Raw genomic sequence first — 20,879 nt, 5'->3', positions numbered from 1 at the left:
CCTACATTATCCAGTAAGGAATAAACACTGGCTATAGAAGAGGAATAAAGATCATGATTCTGAGTTCATACAAATGTTAAGGGTAGAGGTGGGCCTAAATTGCAATATCAAAACACCTCTGGTGCTTTGGGGGAATTCAGAACCCAAACTGCATTATAATTCCAAATGTTGCAGTTTATTCCTTCTTGCTACAATGGACCAAACAAAAAAACCTGCATTTGAATGAAACAAACAAAAAACGTGCATTGACGTTTAGAATGTTCAAAATCTGGATCACAATCCAAATTTGGGAGCTAAGACCCATCTCTAGTTATGGACAGGGGAACAAAGGGGAAAAATTAATGAGATAAACAGTTTTTTTTCCTAAGAAGAATGTTTGTAATGCTTTCCATGAGGTATCAGCTGCTCTTTAATACATCACTGTCTGGAACTTATAAAGAAAAGAATCTGAAGACATACCTAGATGCAGGGTTTCTGAGTACTGTAGAAAACAGCTATAGTTTTATTTGATTTAAGCCATTTAAATTTAAGCCTGATTCAATGCAAAACAGCAAAATACAAAATATTAAAAAAATAAACATTAGGGATTTATAATGGAAAGGGCCAACTCGACCTTAACTCTAGCAGTAATATGACATCACTATAATACAATAATTATATGCAATACAACAATTGGTATGTACAGTACAAATAGCTAGGGCTTGATATTTGTGGTAGACCAGTCTCTCAATACCACTAAAATATTAAATACAGCAACTAAAATGTTAGACTTGCACCCAGCATTAGTGTAACTTACTAGAAAAGACTAAAAACCATTAGAATTATATTTCTAAAAATGCAATAATGAAAACTGCTCTGCACTCTGGAATTCACATGACTAAAAGCAAATCGCTACTCTGTAATGTGTCAGGCTGTTCTTTATATTAGCCCATTATCATTGGAAAGGTCAGAAACTTCTACATGTGTCCCAAACGTCCCAAGTTCAAACTGTAGTGACAACCAAGTGAACAATGAGATGGCAGAATGCAATCTGAGATATTCAGATCATTGTGCACAACAAAAAAAGGACATCTTTTTACTGAAATTTCCAAGCCCATGTTTAAGCATTTAGCTTCCTGTGGTCTCTTTGACCAGCAAAGGTTTGAGGCGACTTGCCAAGGGCTCTGGTATGCATATTCTGGCTTTGTTTTGATATGACAGATCTACATGGTATTTTGTCATCAAATTTTAAAAGTGCAGCTACATACTGGTGTTGAGGCAATCTGGCCAACCACATAACAACAACTCTTTGCACTTTTAAGTGCCTTCCCTCAGAGGATACTGAAGTGCTAGACTAACATTAAGTAAGCCTCACAACATCCCTGTGAGGTAGGTAAAAGATACATACAGAGTATTTCACTCTACAGACATGAAAATGTCTCTGGGAGGAAAACAGAAGCTCGTTAATACTTCAACACAAAATGTATAGGGCTTATCAGGAGCAGAGGACTCCCTCTTCTTTTGTAAGGTCACATTTGACACAGAAGGAGAGGGTAGAGATCTGTTGCTCCTGGGCTGGTGCTGTTCTGCTGCATTAACTCATGTTAGTACAGTTAGTAGTAGAGAAGGATACTCAGGGGATGTGGCGATCAGCTCTTGAGGATCAGAGTTCCACAGGAAAAAGAGGCTATATTAGAGAGTCTCTTCTCCCCTTACACCACTGTAACGACTCCAGTCTGCCAGTTCAATATGCTGATATTGGCTGGTTCCTCGCACAGTGCCCACTTGTGACCCATCTGTGAAAAACTGGTTGAGGATGAGTTACTACTGCTATGCTGCACTTTGTGAGTTGAACTGCTGTGTAAAGTGTTCCCGACGTTGGGTGGCCACGTTTCCCCAGCTGTACAGAGCTGACCTCTCATGTTGCAGAAGGGCCAGAAACAGTTAAATGGCAGGGGCAGAAATACTATGTCTATCCCCACCTCTGAACTACCACAACCCACTTCCTGTGATCTTTCTGTGGTTCTGCTCTTCTCCACGCTGCACAGCATGGGAGACTTTTTGGGCCTAAGATGAGAACATCTGTTTTCATTCCCAATAGATGCCACCAATGGTGCAGAATGTCATTAAACGCTAGCAAATTCAGTAAATTGTAGGATTGTGAGGAAAAAAACTCGTATTCATGTTTAGAATTCTGGAATACTTTATATGAATCACAGGAAAAGGGAAATAGAAGTAGAAGAGTTTTCTTAACAGTAGCCATTACAAATATATATCCGTATTTAACGTTAAAAAAAGAGTTGGCAAAAATGATAAGAGCGTATTTGAATGAAAATATCACTCAAATGCTGACACAATCATGGAGTATCTAGGTTATTTGTCTTTTATATTAGATCATCACAGAGGCTGGCCTTCCATGTGCCAAGATAGCTTTATTGGTTAATTTTGTGTTCACGGATCCAGGTTATTCTCCACTTTTGCCTATATCCATTTCAGTTTGATGAGTATTTATGATAGTTGTGCATTAGCAGCTGTGTAATTACTACACAGATTGAGTAGCACATCCAGAATACCACTGCCTCATAAAATCACTCAGAGGAGGTGGTTTATGGATTTTGTCCAAGCAGCTATGCAAAGTTCTCATCATAAACATTGTATACATTTATGATTAGAGCTTTAAAATTTTTTTTTTTCACTGATCTGCAGTGAATATAATTAGTTTATGAAATTACAGTGTACTAGGTGAGTGGTGTCTCTCAATGTATGTACACTTGATTTAAATACGGAAATGGGGAGACTGCATATATAACAACTGGCAACTCAAAAATGAGTTGGAATCCCTATAATCATTAAGAGACAATCTGAGTGCTGAAATGATTGGCATCTATCATGTAAGGATGACTTTACATCTCACGCCGCCCCTGTGTTTGGAGCCCTACAATCTTTCCTCTCCTTTTTTCCATTACTTCTGTTCATTGCAACACTGATTGTCATAGATAGTCTTTGTGCTTTTGCATAATGCCCATCTTTGATGTAACAGGAATTCACATACAAAACTTGGTCATTATAAGTAAGCATGCTAGAATACAGGCAGGGACCATACAACCATGCACAAAATACTCTTTGAAGTTTTTTCAAACTGACGGTAACATTTACATGCACCACTTAATATCAGGTTTGGTCATGTACACTGAGGACTGGATTTCACAAGCATTCATGACCACCTCTTCTTGCAAGAGTTCCTTTACAGTTTTAATCAGAGCCCAGTGCAAGAAAACTCCCTGCAATTCTGATCTTGTCTTCACCATTTCAATGTCAAACGCTCTCAGATTTTCACATATTGCACCTCCTCTTCCACAACTTCCCATTAAATGGTTAGTTAGAAACAGAGATTAGTGTGTCAGGGATTTTCTTAGCCACTGGAATAGTTCTTCTTTATAAAGCATTTGCCACCGTACATTGGCTTCCACTGTTTCCACAGCTCGAGAGAAAGAGGAGGCAGATCCTTCTTTGTAGCTCTTTATAAAATTCTTCAGCTGGAAATACAATTTAAAATCAACAATTTAAAATTGAACTGAAGTGAAGAAGTCTTTTCAATGCATGTAAACAAGTCAGATATTTAGGACAAAACTCTACGATCACTGCTGAAGTAAATGTAATATCATGTAGAGAGATTTATTGCAAAATGCAATAAGACAGCAGACTGTGTCAATTAGGTGTGATGTGTTTGCTTCAAATTGCACTGTAAGATATTGACATGTCAGTGCCGGATCACATTAATATCATCTCCTTGTTCTCTCTTGTAGCCCAGCTGCTACACTTTGCAGACAGCTGGTCTGCTTTGAAGTTTTACTCCTACTTAAGAAACTAAATTGGGAGTGTTGGAAATGCTCCCAGTTCAGCTTTATAAGCAAAAGTCAAACTGAAACAGCCCTGCTGCCTCTAAAGAGGGTTGATTTAATTAAACATTATAATGGATGTTTAACTTAGCCTTGCAGAACTACTTATGTTACTGCTGTATAGATTGATTGTTTAGAGGAGAGTGGATCAATTTAAGAAGTTGCTGACCATAGCTACAGTGTGAAGAACCTATAAAAAACAGTATGTTGCTAATTATTCTCAGATTTTGGAATACTGGAAAAGATTCTATTACAGGGAAACTTTGGTTTTGGTCAGCAAACAGAAAGGGTATTAGCACTGACTTGTATGACAGTCAGATTTGGGATACAGTAGATGTGGCATCAGAATTTCAGTTGCTTTGGTAATGGCACTGATTCGCTTTGGATTAATATTAGATTTAGACAAAGATGTGGTAGGGTGACCTGCACTGCATGTTGGTGGTAACCTCATATGTCAAATTGTTGATTTTTAGGAGAGAGTGTTAATAGTTGGGAAAAGTTTCTCTCCTGGTGAGGCTACATTCCGTGCATTTATTGAAACTTAGATTATAGAATTTTATGCATTTGTTTAAAGCTAAAGGGTCTGGTCCTGAGGCGCTCAACAACTTCAGTTCCCACTAGCATTAACAGAACTTACGGAGGGTGCTTAACACCTCAGAGGAGGTGCTCTGCATCTTTTAGGAGCAGATCCTATATTTGTACTCCTTTTTACTGATATACTTTCATGGCCAGCTTGTCTCAGGGGAAATGGAGCAGCCTACCAATGTTATGGAGGTGAGAACCCATAGTGCAGCATGCCCTTGCATGCTGTCTTGATATTGACAACAGGCTTGTATATCACTCCCAAATGGATGGCCGTGGGGAAGCCAGCTGGGGCTATTCCTTGAGTTCTGAGTTTGTCAAAACTGGAGTGCACAGAAGAGTACAGCCTAGCCTTTGGTTAGCCATGACTTCATTGTGTATGAATCATTTAATCCATGATACTTGGCAGCTGCTAAGCTCCCCACAAAACTACCACACAACCTCAGACAGGCAGGTGAAGGATACATTCAATTGAAAGATCGGGCTTATTTAGGCAGATGTATATAATAACTGAAGTAGAATCTGGCCAGAATGCCATGGTTAACAGCTATCTCCCCCCAGTACTTGAAGTATTGATGGTGAAGGAACAGGAGACAGAACACTGACATTGTCCGCTACTCTTATCACACAATATGGAGCTTTTAACTTTCTCTACAGCATCTACCTAAAAGGGATACAAGAGGCCAGTGTTTAACATCTTGACCAATGGCTGGCACCTCTAGCAGCGCAGCCCACCTAGTACTGCAATACTGTTCTAGTCCTAGTGCAGAATCTGAGCCATGATCACCTGTCCCAAAGTCAGAGAACTGAGAAATACTTCACATATAACCTTACAGTCCTATAATATTTCAGAAATGCTAAAAATCCCAGTTTAAAGTCACATGCTTGGTTCCACAACCACAGACTGTAGGGAGGGCAATAGAACAGGAATACACAGTGTGGTGAAGGATAGCTCAGTGGTTTGAGCATTAGCTTGCTAAACCCAGGGTTGTGAGCTCAATCCTTGAGAGGGCCATTTGAGGATTGGTCCTGCTTTGAGCAGGGGGTTGGACTAGATGATCTCCTGAGGTCCCTTCCAACCCTAATAATCTATGAATCTAATCTATAAGTGGTGGCTTCAGCATTAAGGCCTGGTCATACTGAGTGAGAGAACCCCAAAGTAACTCATAACCTCCCTAAGCCACTGTCAGTTCCCATAGAGCAGAAAGATTTTTCAGCCCCTATGATCTGTGCATCTGCTTTCATCTTGTTGCTATTGCAAGATTTAAAGGGTTAAGACCCCAAGACTTAAAAGGTTAAAAAAAAATTAAGACAAAAACAAGTTCAAGCACTGAGATGCATGTAAGATTTACCTCATTTAGTTCTTCTTCAGTATTAAGGAATTCTGTGACTCCACTGATAAGTTTGGAATTCATAAATAATGCTTCTCCATATCTTCAAGGGCAGAAAAACACACATATCAAATTAGTGTAAGTATATCAACTGAATGAAAGTATTTGATTACACAGATTTCTATTCAAGGACTATAGCCAGTTCAAAATTCAGTTATGCTAACTACTGGTCCATAGAGACTGCAAAGCCAAGAGGCAGAAGAATAACCAGTCTAGGGAAAGGGCATGTGGCATCTTTGTAGCTGAAGCCTTAAAACATACTTTTTTTTTAGTTTTGTGTTCTTTTCCATTTTTCCTTACCCATCTCATCTGCATAACTAGTAGTCGTTACATAAATGAGCTGAATCTGGTGGTCTCCTTCCAGTACTTAAAGGATTGCTTAAAGATGAAAGTTAATCTGGTATAAGATAGCGTGTGAATTTAAAGCAGACTAATTATTCCTGATTAGCTCTCTATGGATGCTCTTATTCCAGAATAAGAGTGTCCCTAGACAGAGTTAATCAGCAATAGTTATTTCACTTTAAATTCTCAATTTACCTTAATCTAAATTAACTTCCCTGTATAGCCCTGCAAAAGAGGTGACCAGCCAATGAAAATATGATGTGTTGGATGCTGGGTGTCTGAGCCAAATTTGTGTCTTGCTATTGCTGCTGAATATACTGTACTTCACTGAACTGTGCTATTCCACATTCACTTACTTTGAAAGCGGTTATTAAAACACCACTCATTCCACTGCTTGTCTGAAAATTCTAGTGTACCCAATTAAAAAAAACCCAGTCTAAATCTGTCATAACTATAAAGGGAAGGGTAACAACTCTCCTGTATACAATACTATAAAATCCCTCCTGGCCAGAGGCACCAAAATCCTTTTACCTGTAAAAGGTTAAGAAGCTTATGTAACCTGGCTGACACCTGACCCAAAGGACCAATAAGGGGACAAGATACTTTCAAATCTTTGGGCGGTGGAAGGCTTTTGTTTGTGCTCTTTGTTTTTGGTGGTGTTCGCTCTTGGGACTAAGAGGGACCGGACATCAATCCATGTTCTCCAAATCTTTCAGAACAAGTCTCTCATATTTCAAACTTGCAAGTAACAGCCAGGCAAGGCGTATTAGTTTATCTTTGTTTCCTCAACTTGTGAATTTTACCTTTGTTAGAGGGAGGTTTATCCCAGTTTTGTTGTAACTTTGAAACTAAGGCTAGAGGGGGTTCCTCTGGGCTCTTTGAATCTGATTACCCTGTAAAGTTATTTTCCATCCTGAATTTACAGAGATGATTTTTACATTTTCTTTTCAATAAAATCCTTCTTTTAAGAACCTGACTGATTTTTCCATTGTTCAAAGACCCAGGGGGTTGGGTCTTTGATGACTTTGTAACCAATTGTTAGGATATTACTCTCAAGCCTCCGCAGGAAAGGGAGTATAAGAGCTTGGGGGGATATTTTGGGGGAAGAGAAACTCCAAGTGCTCCTTTCCCTGTTTCTTGTTAAATCACTTGGTGGTGGCAGCGTACCAGGTTTAACCTAAGCTGGTAGAAATAAGCTTAGGGGGCTTTCATGCGGGTCCCCACATCTGTACCCTAGAGTTCAGAGTGGGGAAGGAACCTTGACAACATCCGTTAGGCTAAAGATAAACCAAGTAAAAGGATGGCTCCTGGGTTTTTGCATTACACATGGAAGAATCTCTTTAAATCTCTGTGATGTGAAGTTTCATTCTAAGAGTAGCCAAGCAGTATTTTATCAGGACTGGCATCATTCAACATAGCAACAGTCATCTGATGAAAACTACAGTGAACTAATCCTTAAAACACCACTTAATTTACCTACCTCCATCTGAACATAATTGTGTTTAAAATATAGACCCCAAATCTGACCTCACATATGTGCACACATTTGGGATTATCTGACGGCAGAACTGGGCTCACACATTTGCTTTCTCCAAACAGATTTGGAGAACCAACTCAAACTTCAAATTGAAAAGTTCTAGTACAACCACAGGCTTCTTTTCTGTTTATATCAGCCTTATACTAAAATTAATTACTCTTAACCTTGTAGGTAGTGAAACCCAGAGAGTTTTTAAAAAAAAAGAAAGCTCTATTTAAATAAATGTAAAACCCTGAAAAAGAACTTGCTGTGTTGGAAAAGTTTCTATTTTTGAGGGGTAAATTCCTTTGCTTATTACCTGGAACTTCTGTGTAAGGAACAGTGTTGCAGATATCAAAATTCCTACTCCCTGTTCACTAATAACCGAATTATTCATGGATATTTCAAGCAAGCACATTTCTTTTTCCAAAGCTTCAGTCACACTTATATACACAGATATCCAGATGCAAATGTTTCATGTGGGAAGACATATGGATTTCATGATCTTTTAAGCATGTTTAGGCTTTCAAACAAAGCACTCTATTGTTACCTTTGCAACTCAGCCCCATAATTGATTGTTTGGAAAACTGGAAGCACCTCTTGATGGGGCCTCTTGACAAGGTTACTAGTCCACTTCACAGAAGCAACCTCATGAAAAGAGTGCAGGGATTTTATTTTTCAAGCAGCCTGCACTGTTTCCACAGTGTAAACAAGTAGTAAAATTTATTTTTTCCTTGAAAACTAAGCCTTGTGAATTACTGCACTGTTTACTGTGGAAAAGAACTTCCTCTTTCAACTACTGACCTTGACAAACTGTCACAGAAAACAGTAATGGCATTACAGAACCAGCAAACGAGTGTTTCTGCCTCGCAGAAGCAGTTCATCTAGGAAGGGTGGGAGTCTTCTCCTGCTCCTTTATTTACAAGGCCTGATTTTCTAATACCTTGCAACTTTTCTAACTATTTCACCTGTGCAAAGTGCGTGTATAATACTACCGGGTTTGTGTAGTAGTATTTCTCGCCTACTTTGGACAGATGCAAATGAAATCAGAGGGCAGAGAAGAATCAGTCCCATAGCAAGGAACGTAGGATTGCTATTTTCAGACATTGGATAAAATTTTCAAAACTGTCTAAGGATCCTGCGTCCCATTTTCTAAAGTGAACTGGGAATTTACAGGCCTAATCCCCTTTAATTTGTAGTCAGACTTAGGTTAGGTTCCTCAATACCTACATCGCTTTTGAAAATAGGATTTAAGCACTTTTCACAATTTTACTCATTGGTTGAGGGGTGAGATAAATATACTTTAAAATGTCATGAAAGAATACTATTTTGGTGCTATTGTTTGATCCAAATGACACACAGTATTGCACAGTCATAGAAAATGGAGTTTTAGCATCATTTAATTGTCCTCAGGTACCGCATATTACTGTATCAAACTGTTAAGTATTTCATAATAAATTCAATGGGAAATACCATAGAGATGATAAAAATATTTAATAAAATGACATATCTAGTAATGACATAATAAACATTGTGAAAAAAGGTATCCTGGGACAGTATGTTGCCTTGATTAAATGTCTGCAATGAAATGTTGCACAACCGATTGTGCAACTGAACTCACATTTTTAAAAGGTCCTAGTACCACGAAAATTTAAGATCACTGTCATACATTCCTCAGTCAGTGTCAGATCTTGGGTGTTTCACTGCATATTTTTTTATGATGCTTTAAACGACTTTTCAGGGAAAGTTTTAATTGCCTGTTACAAAATTTATATCCATGACATGTTGGAGTCATTTCAGTCTGTCAGGATTATGCAATAAGAGCTCTATGTATTACTCTAGTGAATCTACCCTGCACTAGTCTGCCACACTCTGTCCATGTGCACCCTGCTGACATACATTAAACAGTTCACTTAAATGCTTTCATCTGGTCCTGTTTCAAAGAGGACTAGATCAAAGTGCATTAATGAACTGAGTGTGCCAGGATAGTACAAGGTAGATTCATACCCCAACTTGCCGCAAACTAAATGTTTGTGTAGACAAGTCCTAATTTGTATTTGGGGACCAGCACAGTATTTCCCCATCAAAAGGGAGATAATGAAGTTCCCAACCGCACAGGTGCATTGTGAGGCTAAGTTCCTTACTGCTTGTAAGGCACAAGGATACCATGCTGGTGGGTCCCATAGGAAAAAATTGGATTGGGGGACTTTGTTTTAATAAGTTTGCTCCTGGACTAAAACCTCCAAAACCAAATTTCTGCTCAAAGCCAATTTTCCTAGCTGAACTGAACTCCTATAAAATCTGCTAGCCCCCAAAATCCTAACCAAAGCAAACATAAGGCCAAATTCTACACTCTTTGAGAAAGATTCACAAATACGATGTTTCCAACAAATCTTCCTATTGCTATGGTGGTGGTTATGGTGAGTTTGACTGTCCATGGAGCAGACATGAGGTGTGGGCTCTCTTAACCTGGTTATGTCCAGTTATCTGCAGTGAAATCCTGATGGTTTTGGAGACATCCAAAAAGAACCAAGAATATCTCCAACTAGTTCCCTACCTGCATCTAGATCAAAATCCCCCTCAGGTGAGTTTTAAGAGCATGGATGGGGATTCTGAGTAATGTTGCAAGAGTCCAAATTATATTACACAGGGAAACAGTTGCAGCTATGGGGCACAGCACACCACAGAGAGTGGCTTTCCAAAGGTTTCCCCCTCCCACTTGGCCAGGTATACCTTAATCCAAAAGGCTGGCCTTTCAACCGAGTGAAGATTGTGTCTAAAGTTACCATACAGTTGGAGGGACTGAAAGGTGAAAGATGTCCCAATGTACTCAACACCCCTCCATTCCATAAAAATTGGGGCATTTCAAAAAGATTCTCTCCACTGTCCTGCTCCCATGTTCTAAAGCAGATTTTTCAATCATATCTAACTTAGGCAAAACTCTCACTGGGAGGTTTTTTGTCTAAGTAAGAACAGGACTGTTGGATTTGACATACAGCACATATCAAAAAGACGATACAGTAATGGACAAATATATAGATGATATACATAGATAAATACATCTATGAATAGCTTTATGTTTATATAAAATATATTTTATACACACATCTTTGCATTAGATAGATAGATCGACCGATAGAGCTATATATGAACAGAAAGAGAGTGGATTAGACATAGAAATGGGTAGTTAAAATATCTAGAGAGATATAGAAAATAAGACACTACAAATAACTATTATCTCTACCTGGCATTTAGTATTTTCCATTTTTCTCTGAAAAACTTCCAAGCAAGATCCCTGCCATGTGGATTTCGAGCTACGTGGATTATGACATCAATTGCATCTTGATCCAGGACAACTTCTGAATTGAGAGACAGGTTCAGAAGCCTTTAGGATTGAGTCGAGGGGAAAAAAAACTGTTTAGTTTTTGCCAATAAGAGCCATAAAGCTTGTCATCTAACAATGAAACAGCAAAGACCAGAGATTGCTAAAAGATTTATTTAAATTGCCAGGAGAACTCTGATTTTTATTTGTGAGATTCCAAAGATCACAATACTTTTTAATAAAAAAAACCCTTCAGTCCTGCATCTGGATTGTGAGTTCTCTAGAAGTAGGAAGATATTTATTTAAGCATAATTGCAGGTGCGTGGAATATTTTCAATGAAAGCTGAGATCATGTGAAATGCTCTTGACTGCATATATCTTTATGAACTCTACACTGAGACCATGTTGATCAAAAAGTTGGCTAAGTGAACCTGGCCCTATTTATGGTTTAGAAGTGAAATCATGAAAAATTCATGCATTTGCAAGGGTCTCAATACAAAACCATGTGACATTCTAACTACAGGCTCTCTCATTTACAGATAAATATTGAGATGGGGAATATCATTACTGCAACAGTTATCAGTGACAAAGAATCAGAAAGACATAAATAGATAATTCTACCTGTTTAACAAGTTTCTATCATCACTGCAAGTTAAGGCTTCTAATAATATTTTCTTCTCAGATACCGCTGTGGTAGAATGGAATTTCATCCAAATGAACTCCCATACATCTTCATCCATCAGTGAAACTCCTGTACAGTAAACGACGTCTCTGACGTTTAGTGGGATTCTAAAAAAGCAACCCATAGAGCATTGCATTATTAAGGAGATTCAGAGTAATGGAAAGGGATATAGGACATTACTACTTTAATTCTGTAAAGCTCCAAAAAAGTATAACAATTATGAACTTTTGGTGAATTACACTTATCTTCAGAGTTTTCCCTTCACTGATAACTTCTAAAATCATATATTGAATTGGTAAAATTTCTGGTAGCATAGCATAGCATATGCCTGGAATTCCTTTCCTCAACCCATCCATCACAACTCGATAGGTGTGTAAAGGTATAGTCTTCCTAACTCGCAAATGTACCATATAACTACAAAGGCACATATATTAGCCTTCTAACTCAGCACACAGATTCATGCATAACTAAGCCAGAAGGGACCAATGTGATCATCCAGACAACTCTCCTGTGTATAACAGGCCATAGAACTTCCCTGAATTCATTCCTGTTTGAAGTAAAGCAGATCTTTTAGACAAACATCCAAGATTTATTTAAAATTTGCCAGTGATAGAGAATCTATAACAGCTCTTGGTAAGTTGTTCCAATGGTTAGTTGCCTTCACTGTTAAAAAATTGTGCCTTACTGCTGGTCTGAATTTGTCTAGCTTCAACTTCAAGGCATCAGATCTGATACCTTTGTCTACTAGATTGAAGAGACTATCATTAAGCATTTTTGCCCCATGTAAGTGTTTACAGACTGATCAAGCCACCCCTTAACCTTCTCTTTGTTAAGCTAAGTAGATTGAGTTCCTTCAGTTTATCACTATAAGGCATGTTTTCCAATCCTTTAATCATTCTTGTGGCTCTTCTCTGAACCATCTCTAATTTACCAACATCCTTTTTTAATTGTACAGACCAGAACTGGACACAGTATTCCAGCAGCTGTCGCACCAGTGCCAAATACAGCAGTAAGATAACCTCTCTATACCTCAACTCCAGATCCATTTGTGTATGCATCCAAGGATTGTATTAGCCCTTTTGGCCATAGCATTGTATTGAGAGCTCATGTTCAGCTGATTGTCCACCACAACCTCCAAATCTTTCTCAGACTCACTGCTTCCTAGGATAGAGTCCCCCACCCTGTAAGTATGACCAACATTCTTTATTCCTAGATGTATACATTTATATTTAGTCATATTAAAATGCATATTGTTTGCTTGCACCCAGTTTACCAAGTGATCCAGATCGCTCTGTACAACTGACCCCTGTTCTCTTTAGTATTTACCTCTCCCCCAATTTTTGTGTCATCTGCAAATTTATCACTCATGATTTTATGTTTTCTTGCAGGTCATTACTAAAAATGTTAAATAGTGCAGGACCAAGAACTGATCCCTATGGGACCCCATTAGAAGCATACTCATTCGATGGTGGTTGCCCATTTACAATTACACTTTGAGACCTATCAGTTAGCCAGCTTTTAATCCATTTACTGTATGCCCTGTCAATTTTATATGATTCTAGGTTTTTTTAATCAAAATGTACCCAGATGCCTTGCAGAAGTCTAAGTATATTAAATCAACACTATTACCGGCATCATCCCAATTTATGATCTCATTAAAAAATGTATCAAAATAGTATGACGGCATCTTTTTTTCTATAAACCCATATTGACTGGCATTAATTATATTACCCTCTTTTAATTCTTTCTTAATCAAATCCCATATCAACAGCTCCATCATCTTGCCTTGGATGGAAGTCAGATTGACAGGCCTATAATTACCCAGGTCATCAATTTACCCTTTTAAAATGTCAGCTCTTTTAAAACTCTCGGACACAAGTTATCCAGACCAGCTGATTTTAAAATGTCAAACTTTAGTAGCTGCTGTTTTACATCCCCTGAGTGTGGAACAGAAAGAGAGGGTTACTATATGATATAACAACATCATCTTTCTCCCCCAAATACAATAGACATTTTTTATTGAACAATTCTGCCTTTTTTGCATTATTGATAATTCTACCTTTTCAATCTAGTAATGGACTGATATCATTGTCAGGATTCTTTTTGTTTCTAATATACTTTAAAATGCCTTCTTATTGTCCTTAACTCTGCCGGCCATAGAGTTCTCCTTGTCAATTTCCATAATTACTAGTAATGAACATAAATCAGAAGCTATGAATGTCTCTTTTTTCTATTTAATTTTTTTTTTATTTCTTATAGCTGCCTTCACTTCCTCGCTAAACTGGGCTGGCTTTTTAATCTAATATAGCCTTCTTCCTTGATTTTGACTTTTTGGGCAGCCAGTAAAGTGTTCTTATGCAATTCCCAATTATCATCCATAGTTTTCTGATTATATTCTTCCTACCAGCTGATTTGGCTCTTAATGGTTTTCATGTTTTTGAAACTGGTCCTTTTAAAGCACCAAGCAGGGTTTAAATTCAGCCGGAGCCCACCAGAGCAGAGGTCCAGTAAATGTTTTCAAACCCACAGAAGCACTGGCACCTTCTGCAAGGCAGGAACCCCGGCACCTGCTGCAGGGCTAAAGCCCCAAGAGCCCTGGCGCCTGCTGCGGGGTTAAAGCCCTGAGCCCCAGCACCTGCCATGGGGCCGAAGCCATGAACCTCAGCGTCTCTTCCTCCATGGGTCTGAAGCCCGGAGCCCTGGTGCCTCTCTCCCCACAGGCTGGGCTGAAGTCCTGAGCCCTGGCACTGCCCCCCCCCATGGAGCTAAAGCCTTGAGACCCCCACCCCACAGCTGAAGCCTGGAGACCTGGGTCTGTGGGGGCTCTGGGAAATAATCTCTGAGAATTTAAGCCCTGGTACCAAGTATATATTTCACTGGTTTGGACTTTATTCTGTGTGCACATTATAAACATGATCAAAGTCATGATCGTTTATACCCAAGTTATCATTATTTTTTAGTTCAGTTCCTCTTTCTCTGTCAAGACGAGGTCTAATGTAGAATTTCCCCATCTTGAATACAATACTTTTTGAGTTAGGAAATTGTCATCTATAATTAGAAATTCTAAGGATGTTTTAGTACTTACAGCATGTGACCTCCAGCATATGTTACTCCAATTGAAATCCCCTATGATCACACAACTGTTTTTCCTACACATTATATATAGGTGCATAAGGAGCCAGTCATCATGTTCCCTAGTGTGATTTGGTGGTCTGTCGCAGACACCATCTAATAACCATCTTGTGCTTTATCGATTAAGACACTGATCCATAAACATTCAAGATCATTTTCTTCTGTTATGGTGCTATGCAGCTAAGCAGCTGATGGTGTGATGTCATTTGAATAAATACTGCCTTATAGTGATATTACGGGGAGAAAAGTAAAAACATGGAGACTCACCTAACTGATCAGCATGCCAATGGGTAAATCAGCTATACAATAAAGTCAGGCGGTTGACAGACAGCTCAGATAATTTAATCTCAGACCATCATTTACTGAAGCAGTCTCTCAGGGCCAAATTCACAACCTGGCACAGCAGGTACAGTGGCACCAATAACATACATTAGCAACTGAGTTTGGCTCTCAGACTCTACTATCCTCTTTCTCATTTCTGATGCATGTTTATCAGGTGTAACATTTGCCACTGAAAAATATTTTTACTGATAAAAATAGAAATTTCTCAGAAAAATGCATGTCTGCTTTGCTGAATATTTCCTTCCTTATTATTGCAATATCTACCAAAAATCTAATGCTTCCAGTTACTATTGCGGGGCTAAAATGTCTGGGGTGCAGCACACTGCAATAGCCATTTAGAAATTTGAAAAAAGATTGTCATTATGGATACTGTCAAATGAATATCTGAGTTGCAGTATCATGATACTGAAAGACTGAGTGAAATTTTCTTTGTATATTTTATTATAGCTTACACCACTGCAAAAGTTACAGTGAAGGTCACATCGAGACATGCTCATTAAAAGCCCATTTTTTTCCACCTACTCAGAACCTTCAGAAAATTTTTTTGTGGGCTGAAGCTTTCTATTCTTAGCCTCAACTCAATGGTGAGTTTTATTGTAATATTTCAACAAAATCCCTTTGGTCATGTTTCAATCATTGGAAAGTGAAGATAATATGCCTTTTCTACATTTTAATGCTTCTAATGCTCATCGGTACATCAAGAGAAGTAGGAAAAAAAAGCCTCCAAACCATATATTGGCCACTGAGACAAGGCAAAGGCATTGTAACTCTAAAGGGTTAAGAGAGGTCCCAGCAGAATTATGTCTCAGCCTATAATAGTTCCCCTATATGGTTACAGAGCCATGTTGTCTTATCCACATTACCAACAAACCACTGTGTGAGAACCCAGCCATCCCTAACCACGACAGACAACCTCACATTCACATGGTTATACTTACAGCACAGGCAAGTCCTATCTGTCTAACTGAAACAGACACAGCACAACTCCCCTCCGCCCCCACAAAAAAATCAAATTTGGAGTCTCTTTCTGGTGTTGCTGCCTTCCTTCACCCATTACTTTTTAAACATTCTGTAACTCTCCTAACATTGGTGGAGCTCAGCCTGTACCCAGCCTACACAAGTGATTCCTTCGTTGCTAATACCGGTGGAGATGCATCACTGCTAAACTAGGAGTAGGAAAACTACCTAGAATTCTTAGTGTAGACAAGGCCTATGTTATCAGAAGCTGTCTCCAGACAAACTTTCTAACTGTAAAGATAGTTAAATAGTGGAACAGGCTTTCACGGGAGGTTACAGAATCTCTGTCATTGCAGGTTTCTAACAACAGATTGGACACACACCTGCCAGGGATGGTCTAGGTATACTTGCCTCTGCCTCAATATGGAGGGCTGGACCAGATGACCTCTCAAGGTCTCCTCCAGCTCTACATTTCTATGATTCTGATTCTTAAATAGTAGCAGTAAAGATGTGAATTTATCATTTCTACCAGCCCATTCACTTCAATGAGTTTTAAACTTTATTCTCCAAGCCTTGTTCATCTCAGGGAGGTGTAAATTTAGGGTGAGATTTTCAAAAGCACTTAACTGAGATTTTTAACACAAATCAGACATTAGGAATGGCAATATACAAAAACCTGTAGGAGAACACTTCAACCTCCCTGGCCACACAATAGCAGATTTTAAGGTGGCCATCCTACAGCAAAAAAACTTTAGGACCAGACTTCAAAGAGAAACTGCTGAGCTCCAGTTCATCTGCAAATTTAACACCATCAGCTCAGGACTAAACAAAGACTGTGAATGGCTTGCCAATTACAGAACCAGTTTCTCCTCCCTTGGTTTTCACACCTCAGCTGCTGGAACAGGGCCTCATCCTCCCTGATTGATCTAACCTCGTTATCTCTAGCTTGCTTCTTGCTTGCTTATATATACACCTGCCCCTGGAAATTTCCACTGCTTGCATCCGAAGAAGTGGGTATTCACCCATGAAAGCTCATGCTGCAAAACGTCTGTTAGTCTATAAGGTGCCACAGGATTCTTTGCTGCTTAACTGAGATAGAAGCACAAGTTCTATTGAATTTGAATGGGAGCTGTCCAAATTGGGATGTTTCAAACCCTAACAGGTGCAGGCAGTTTATAACTCTCTTTTATCCTTTCTTTTTCAATAAGCACCCACAGAGGGAAATTAAATCCAAAAAACTCTATTAGTGCTACATTAAGTTTACATATGTAAACACAAGAAATCAAGGAATACTAAAATGTGGTGATTTACATTAGCGGAGGATTTGTCTCAATGTTTTCTAAATCAAATTAACTATATTGCAATTATATCGATATTTCTGATTATTAGATGCATTAGCACACATACGTACATTGGCATATAAACACATTGTATGCAATGTGGACAGTTTACTCTGAGAGTATTAATTTTTTATTCCCTGATTATATTTGTATGTGTGTTTAAATGCTGTCTAACTTCAATGCTGCATTATTTTTCATCAATTTTGGATTTAATACATTGACAACAATGAGAAGAATATATGTTTAATGAAAATGGGATGAGGATATTATGACATTTGGAGCGGACAACTGATATCCTCAGTGACTGTAACAAAATTAACCAACCACAGTCAGGTTTCACTGTACTGGCAGAAGTACTTTATGTCTTCGCTCAGATACTGTATCATGTTTAAAAGAGCGAGTAGCTCTTATTGGACTGTCCCAACAGAACTGTTTTCTTTGGCTTACTACAAGATACACAACTTGTCAACAAAAGCACCAAGGAACTAAAAGGTATCTGCAAAGAAGTAATTCTTTGCAGGTTGATTGTCCCATTAATCAGAGTGGCACACAGTGCACATTGGAGAGATTACCACTCAGTGTTTGGATACAATCAATAGCATTGCTGGCATGAACACCGTGGCAGCTAGGGGGATGTCTGACCTCAGAATGATAGTGAGGACAGAGTGCCTCGCTTCTGAGGCTTACATCTTTCACAAGTTACAGCACAGCTCATCAGACTCAGACTTTCCTGGTTACCTCATCTTTTTTTTGTTTATGTGACAAGAGTAGTGATCTGAGCATCAGCACAGGCAGTAGCTGGAAGATCATTTGTATTGTGTATGGAGGAAGGGAAATTTGGACCTGGATGGCATTGATCACATGTCAATAGCCTGAACACTACTACGTATTTTGTAAATGAAACTCTTTTGACATCAAATCTGTAAAGGCACATTTGTAGCACCACAGCAGATCTATTCAATATCATACAGCCAACAGCTCCAGGGAAGTTTTTAGATCTCCTTGTATAAGCTAAGTCATTAGGACAAAATGAAATTAAAAAAACCCCCACACACTGTTTTTTTAAAGCCTGAGCTTCAATAACTATAACACCTATGGCTATGAAAAGCTACAAATTACTCCTATGAGAGGCCCGTAATCAGGATTATAGACATGGGGTTCCTTTCTGTGGAAATGAAAATTGTTTATGAAAATGTGAATATCCCCGAAGTCATTTCTCTTTAACTATTGCCTCAACCGTAAACTTTCTAATTGAATTTTCTCCATTTCTGAGGATTCTTGCTCCCTCTTCCCTCCAATTATTATGGGCCTGTATTTCATCGTTATCTAAACATGTGCAAATCTCTCAGGTCTAGATTTTGTAGTTGTATAGCTCCATGGAAAATGTGCTTTTAACACTGCTGTTCCATAGCACCAGTCCAGCATGCAGAATGTTGGCCTACTGGATTAATTGAACTGAACAGGTAAAATTAACTATTGTTTCAGTATTATTGAGCTAGTAACACTGAAGAACATATTCTCTTGTTGTATTAAATCTCTATGTAGGCTGCTGTCATTTTTAAAGTGATAATATAATGGATACTTCAGAGGGATGATAAAAATTAATTTTTGAAAGCATAATTCTGAATGCTGATATGATGAATTTAACCTTATTTGTCTTGCTCAACAAATATGATGGTGAGGATAAGATATGAGGCCAGCAAAGCTCATGTTTAAAATTTAAACATTTGGAAAATATGTTAAAAATTAAACAATTAGAAAAAAAATAATTAAAATCCTGCTGTGCTTTTACAGGAAAATCTTTTTTTTACAGTCCTGACTAGTAAAACTTTACAATGAATTAAGAATAATCTTCTAAGTTAAAATTAATTGGTATGTACTTGCTCCTATTTAAACAATGTTCTAACAATTGGAAATACTTTTATAAAATCAGACCATAATTATTTATCTTCTAGGCAAATTGTGTTCTAATTTCTTAAAATGTAACTGCATGCAGTTTAGTCAGTTCTTTGATTAAGTGACAAATTTTATTACCATTTAGGCTAATATTTGACAAAGGAAATTAATCAGAAGCTCCATTCTGTATTTTTTTTACAGTTTACCTTTAATGGAAACTTATTTTCCTTGATGTTTATATTTATAGCATTGTTTATTAGGTTACAAAGCTCAGATAATATTAAAAGAATGGCACCCATGGAATAATGTATTAGCACTGCATATACTAAACATAAAACAAATGATGCCACATTGGTAACCGTACATTGTTATGTGTCTTTTCTAAGAAGATAAACACAGTTTTTGCCCCTCTTCTTTACTTATTTTTGTTACAGTAGCCTAACTCAAACCTGGGAACCATTGTGCTAGGTATTATACATACACACGGGAGGAGAAGGTCCCTTCGTCCAAAGTGTTTACAATTGGAATGGACACAACAGACAAAAGGTGAAATTTTGGACATAATGAGGTCAGTGGGAAAACTCCTACTGATTTTAGTAGGGCCAGGATTTCACTGAAAAGGTGGTAGAAGGGAAGTCTGATTATCCCCATTTGACACATGGGAAACTGAGGCACAGAGAGATTAAGGGACTTGCATAAGGTCACACTGGATGTCTAAGGCAGAGCCAAGAACTGAACCCAGATCACATGAGGGTCAGTCTAATGCCTTAACCACAAGATCATCTATCCTCTCTCCAATAACTTTTTCTAGCTACACCCAGTGCCAATTATGCAACATAATTTTTTAATGTCTGAATGGCAAGCTGTACATTAACTTGTGCAGCCCATCTCTGCTGTAGATTTTTGTTGTTTTGTCCTTTGTTGGCATTTTTCTACCCCCAAAACGGCCCTTCCTTTCAAATTGCTTTTCTTTATTGTGGTTGGTATTTTGGTTATTGAACAAACAAACAAACAAACAAACAAAATCTGTCAAAGTTTTAAAGTTTTCAAATTAATTTGTTTGGGATGTTGTTTACTTAAAATCAGTAGAAGGGGCAGGAGATTTTTCTGTGATCACCTAGAAAACTGAGGAAGCAAAGCTGTTACTTGGAGGAAGTGCCCAATAAACAACATATTTTCTATTTACTTGTAACAATATGCAGTCCTTTCTTCTATTAGACATACTCCCTAGATCCTCTTTCACAACACCATAGCCACTATTTCCTTGATTAACTTATGCACTCAGCAGTCTTTTCTTCCTCCTTAAACAGTTTTATTGACTTGACTGTAAGATTCCATTCAAATGTTGTTACAACCTATCAATTAGTTAAATTACTTCAGCAACATTGGCTGCCACCATCTGGCTGTACTCTAATAACATTGCAAAATATAATGGATCTCTACATCTGTATCCACACAGATACAGATTCAACAATGAATTTTCAAAGTCATTAAAATCT

At 38.2% G+C, this 20,879-nt stretch overlaps 1 protein-coding gene across 1 annotated transcript in view; it reads right to left on the bottom strand.

The window, feature by feature from the left end:
• Positions 1-536: 536 nt before the first annotated feature.
• Positions 537-20,879, bottom strand: part of TRHDE (thyrotropin releasing hormone degrading enzyme) — a 310,994-nt gene continuing 290,651 nt past the window's right edge. The window contains exons 16-19 of the mRNA XM_045006363.1: positions 11,653-11,820; positions 10,954-11,094; positions 5,813-5,894; positions 537-3,515 (exon numbers count right to left, since the gene is read on the bottom strand). Coding sequence (XP_044862298.1) covers positions 3,372-3,515; positions 5,813-5,894; positions 10,954-11,094; positions 11,653-11,820 — 535 coding nt within the window. The 3' untranslated portion in view covers positions 537-3,371. The remainder of the gene's footprint in view (positions 3,516-5,812; positions 5,895-10,953; positions 11,095-11,652; positions 11,821-20,879) is intronic.

The sequence above is a fragment of the Mauremys mutica genome, chromosome 1 (genome assembly GCF_020497125.1).
Source record: "Mauremys mutica isolate MM-2020 ecotype Southern chromosome 1, ASM2049712v1, whole genome shotgun sequence".
Classification (NCBI taxonomy): Eukaryota; Metazoa; Chordata; order Testudines; family Geoemydidae; genus Mauremys; species Mauremys mutica.
Note: the sequence above shows the minus strand (reverse complement) of the source record. Positions and strands in the feature narration are given on the sequence as shown.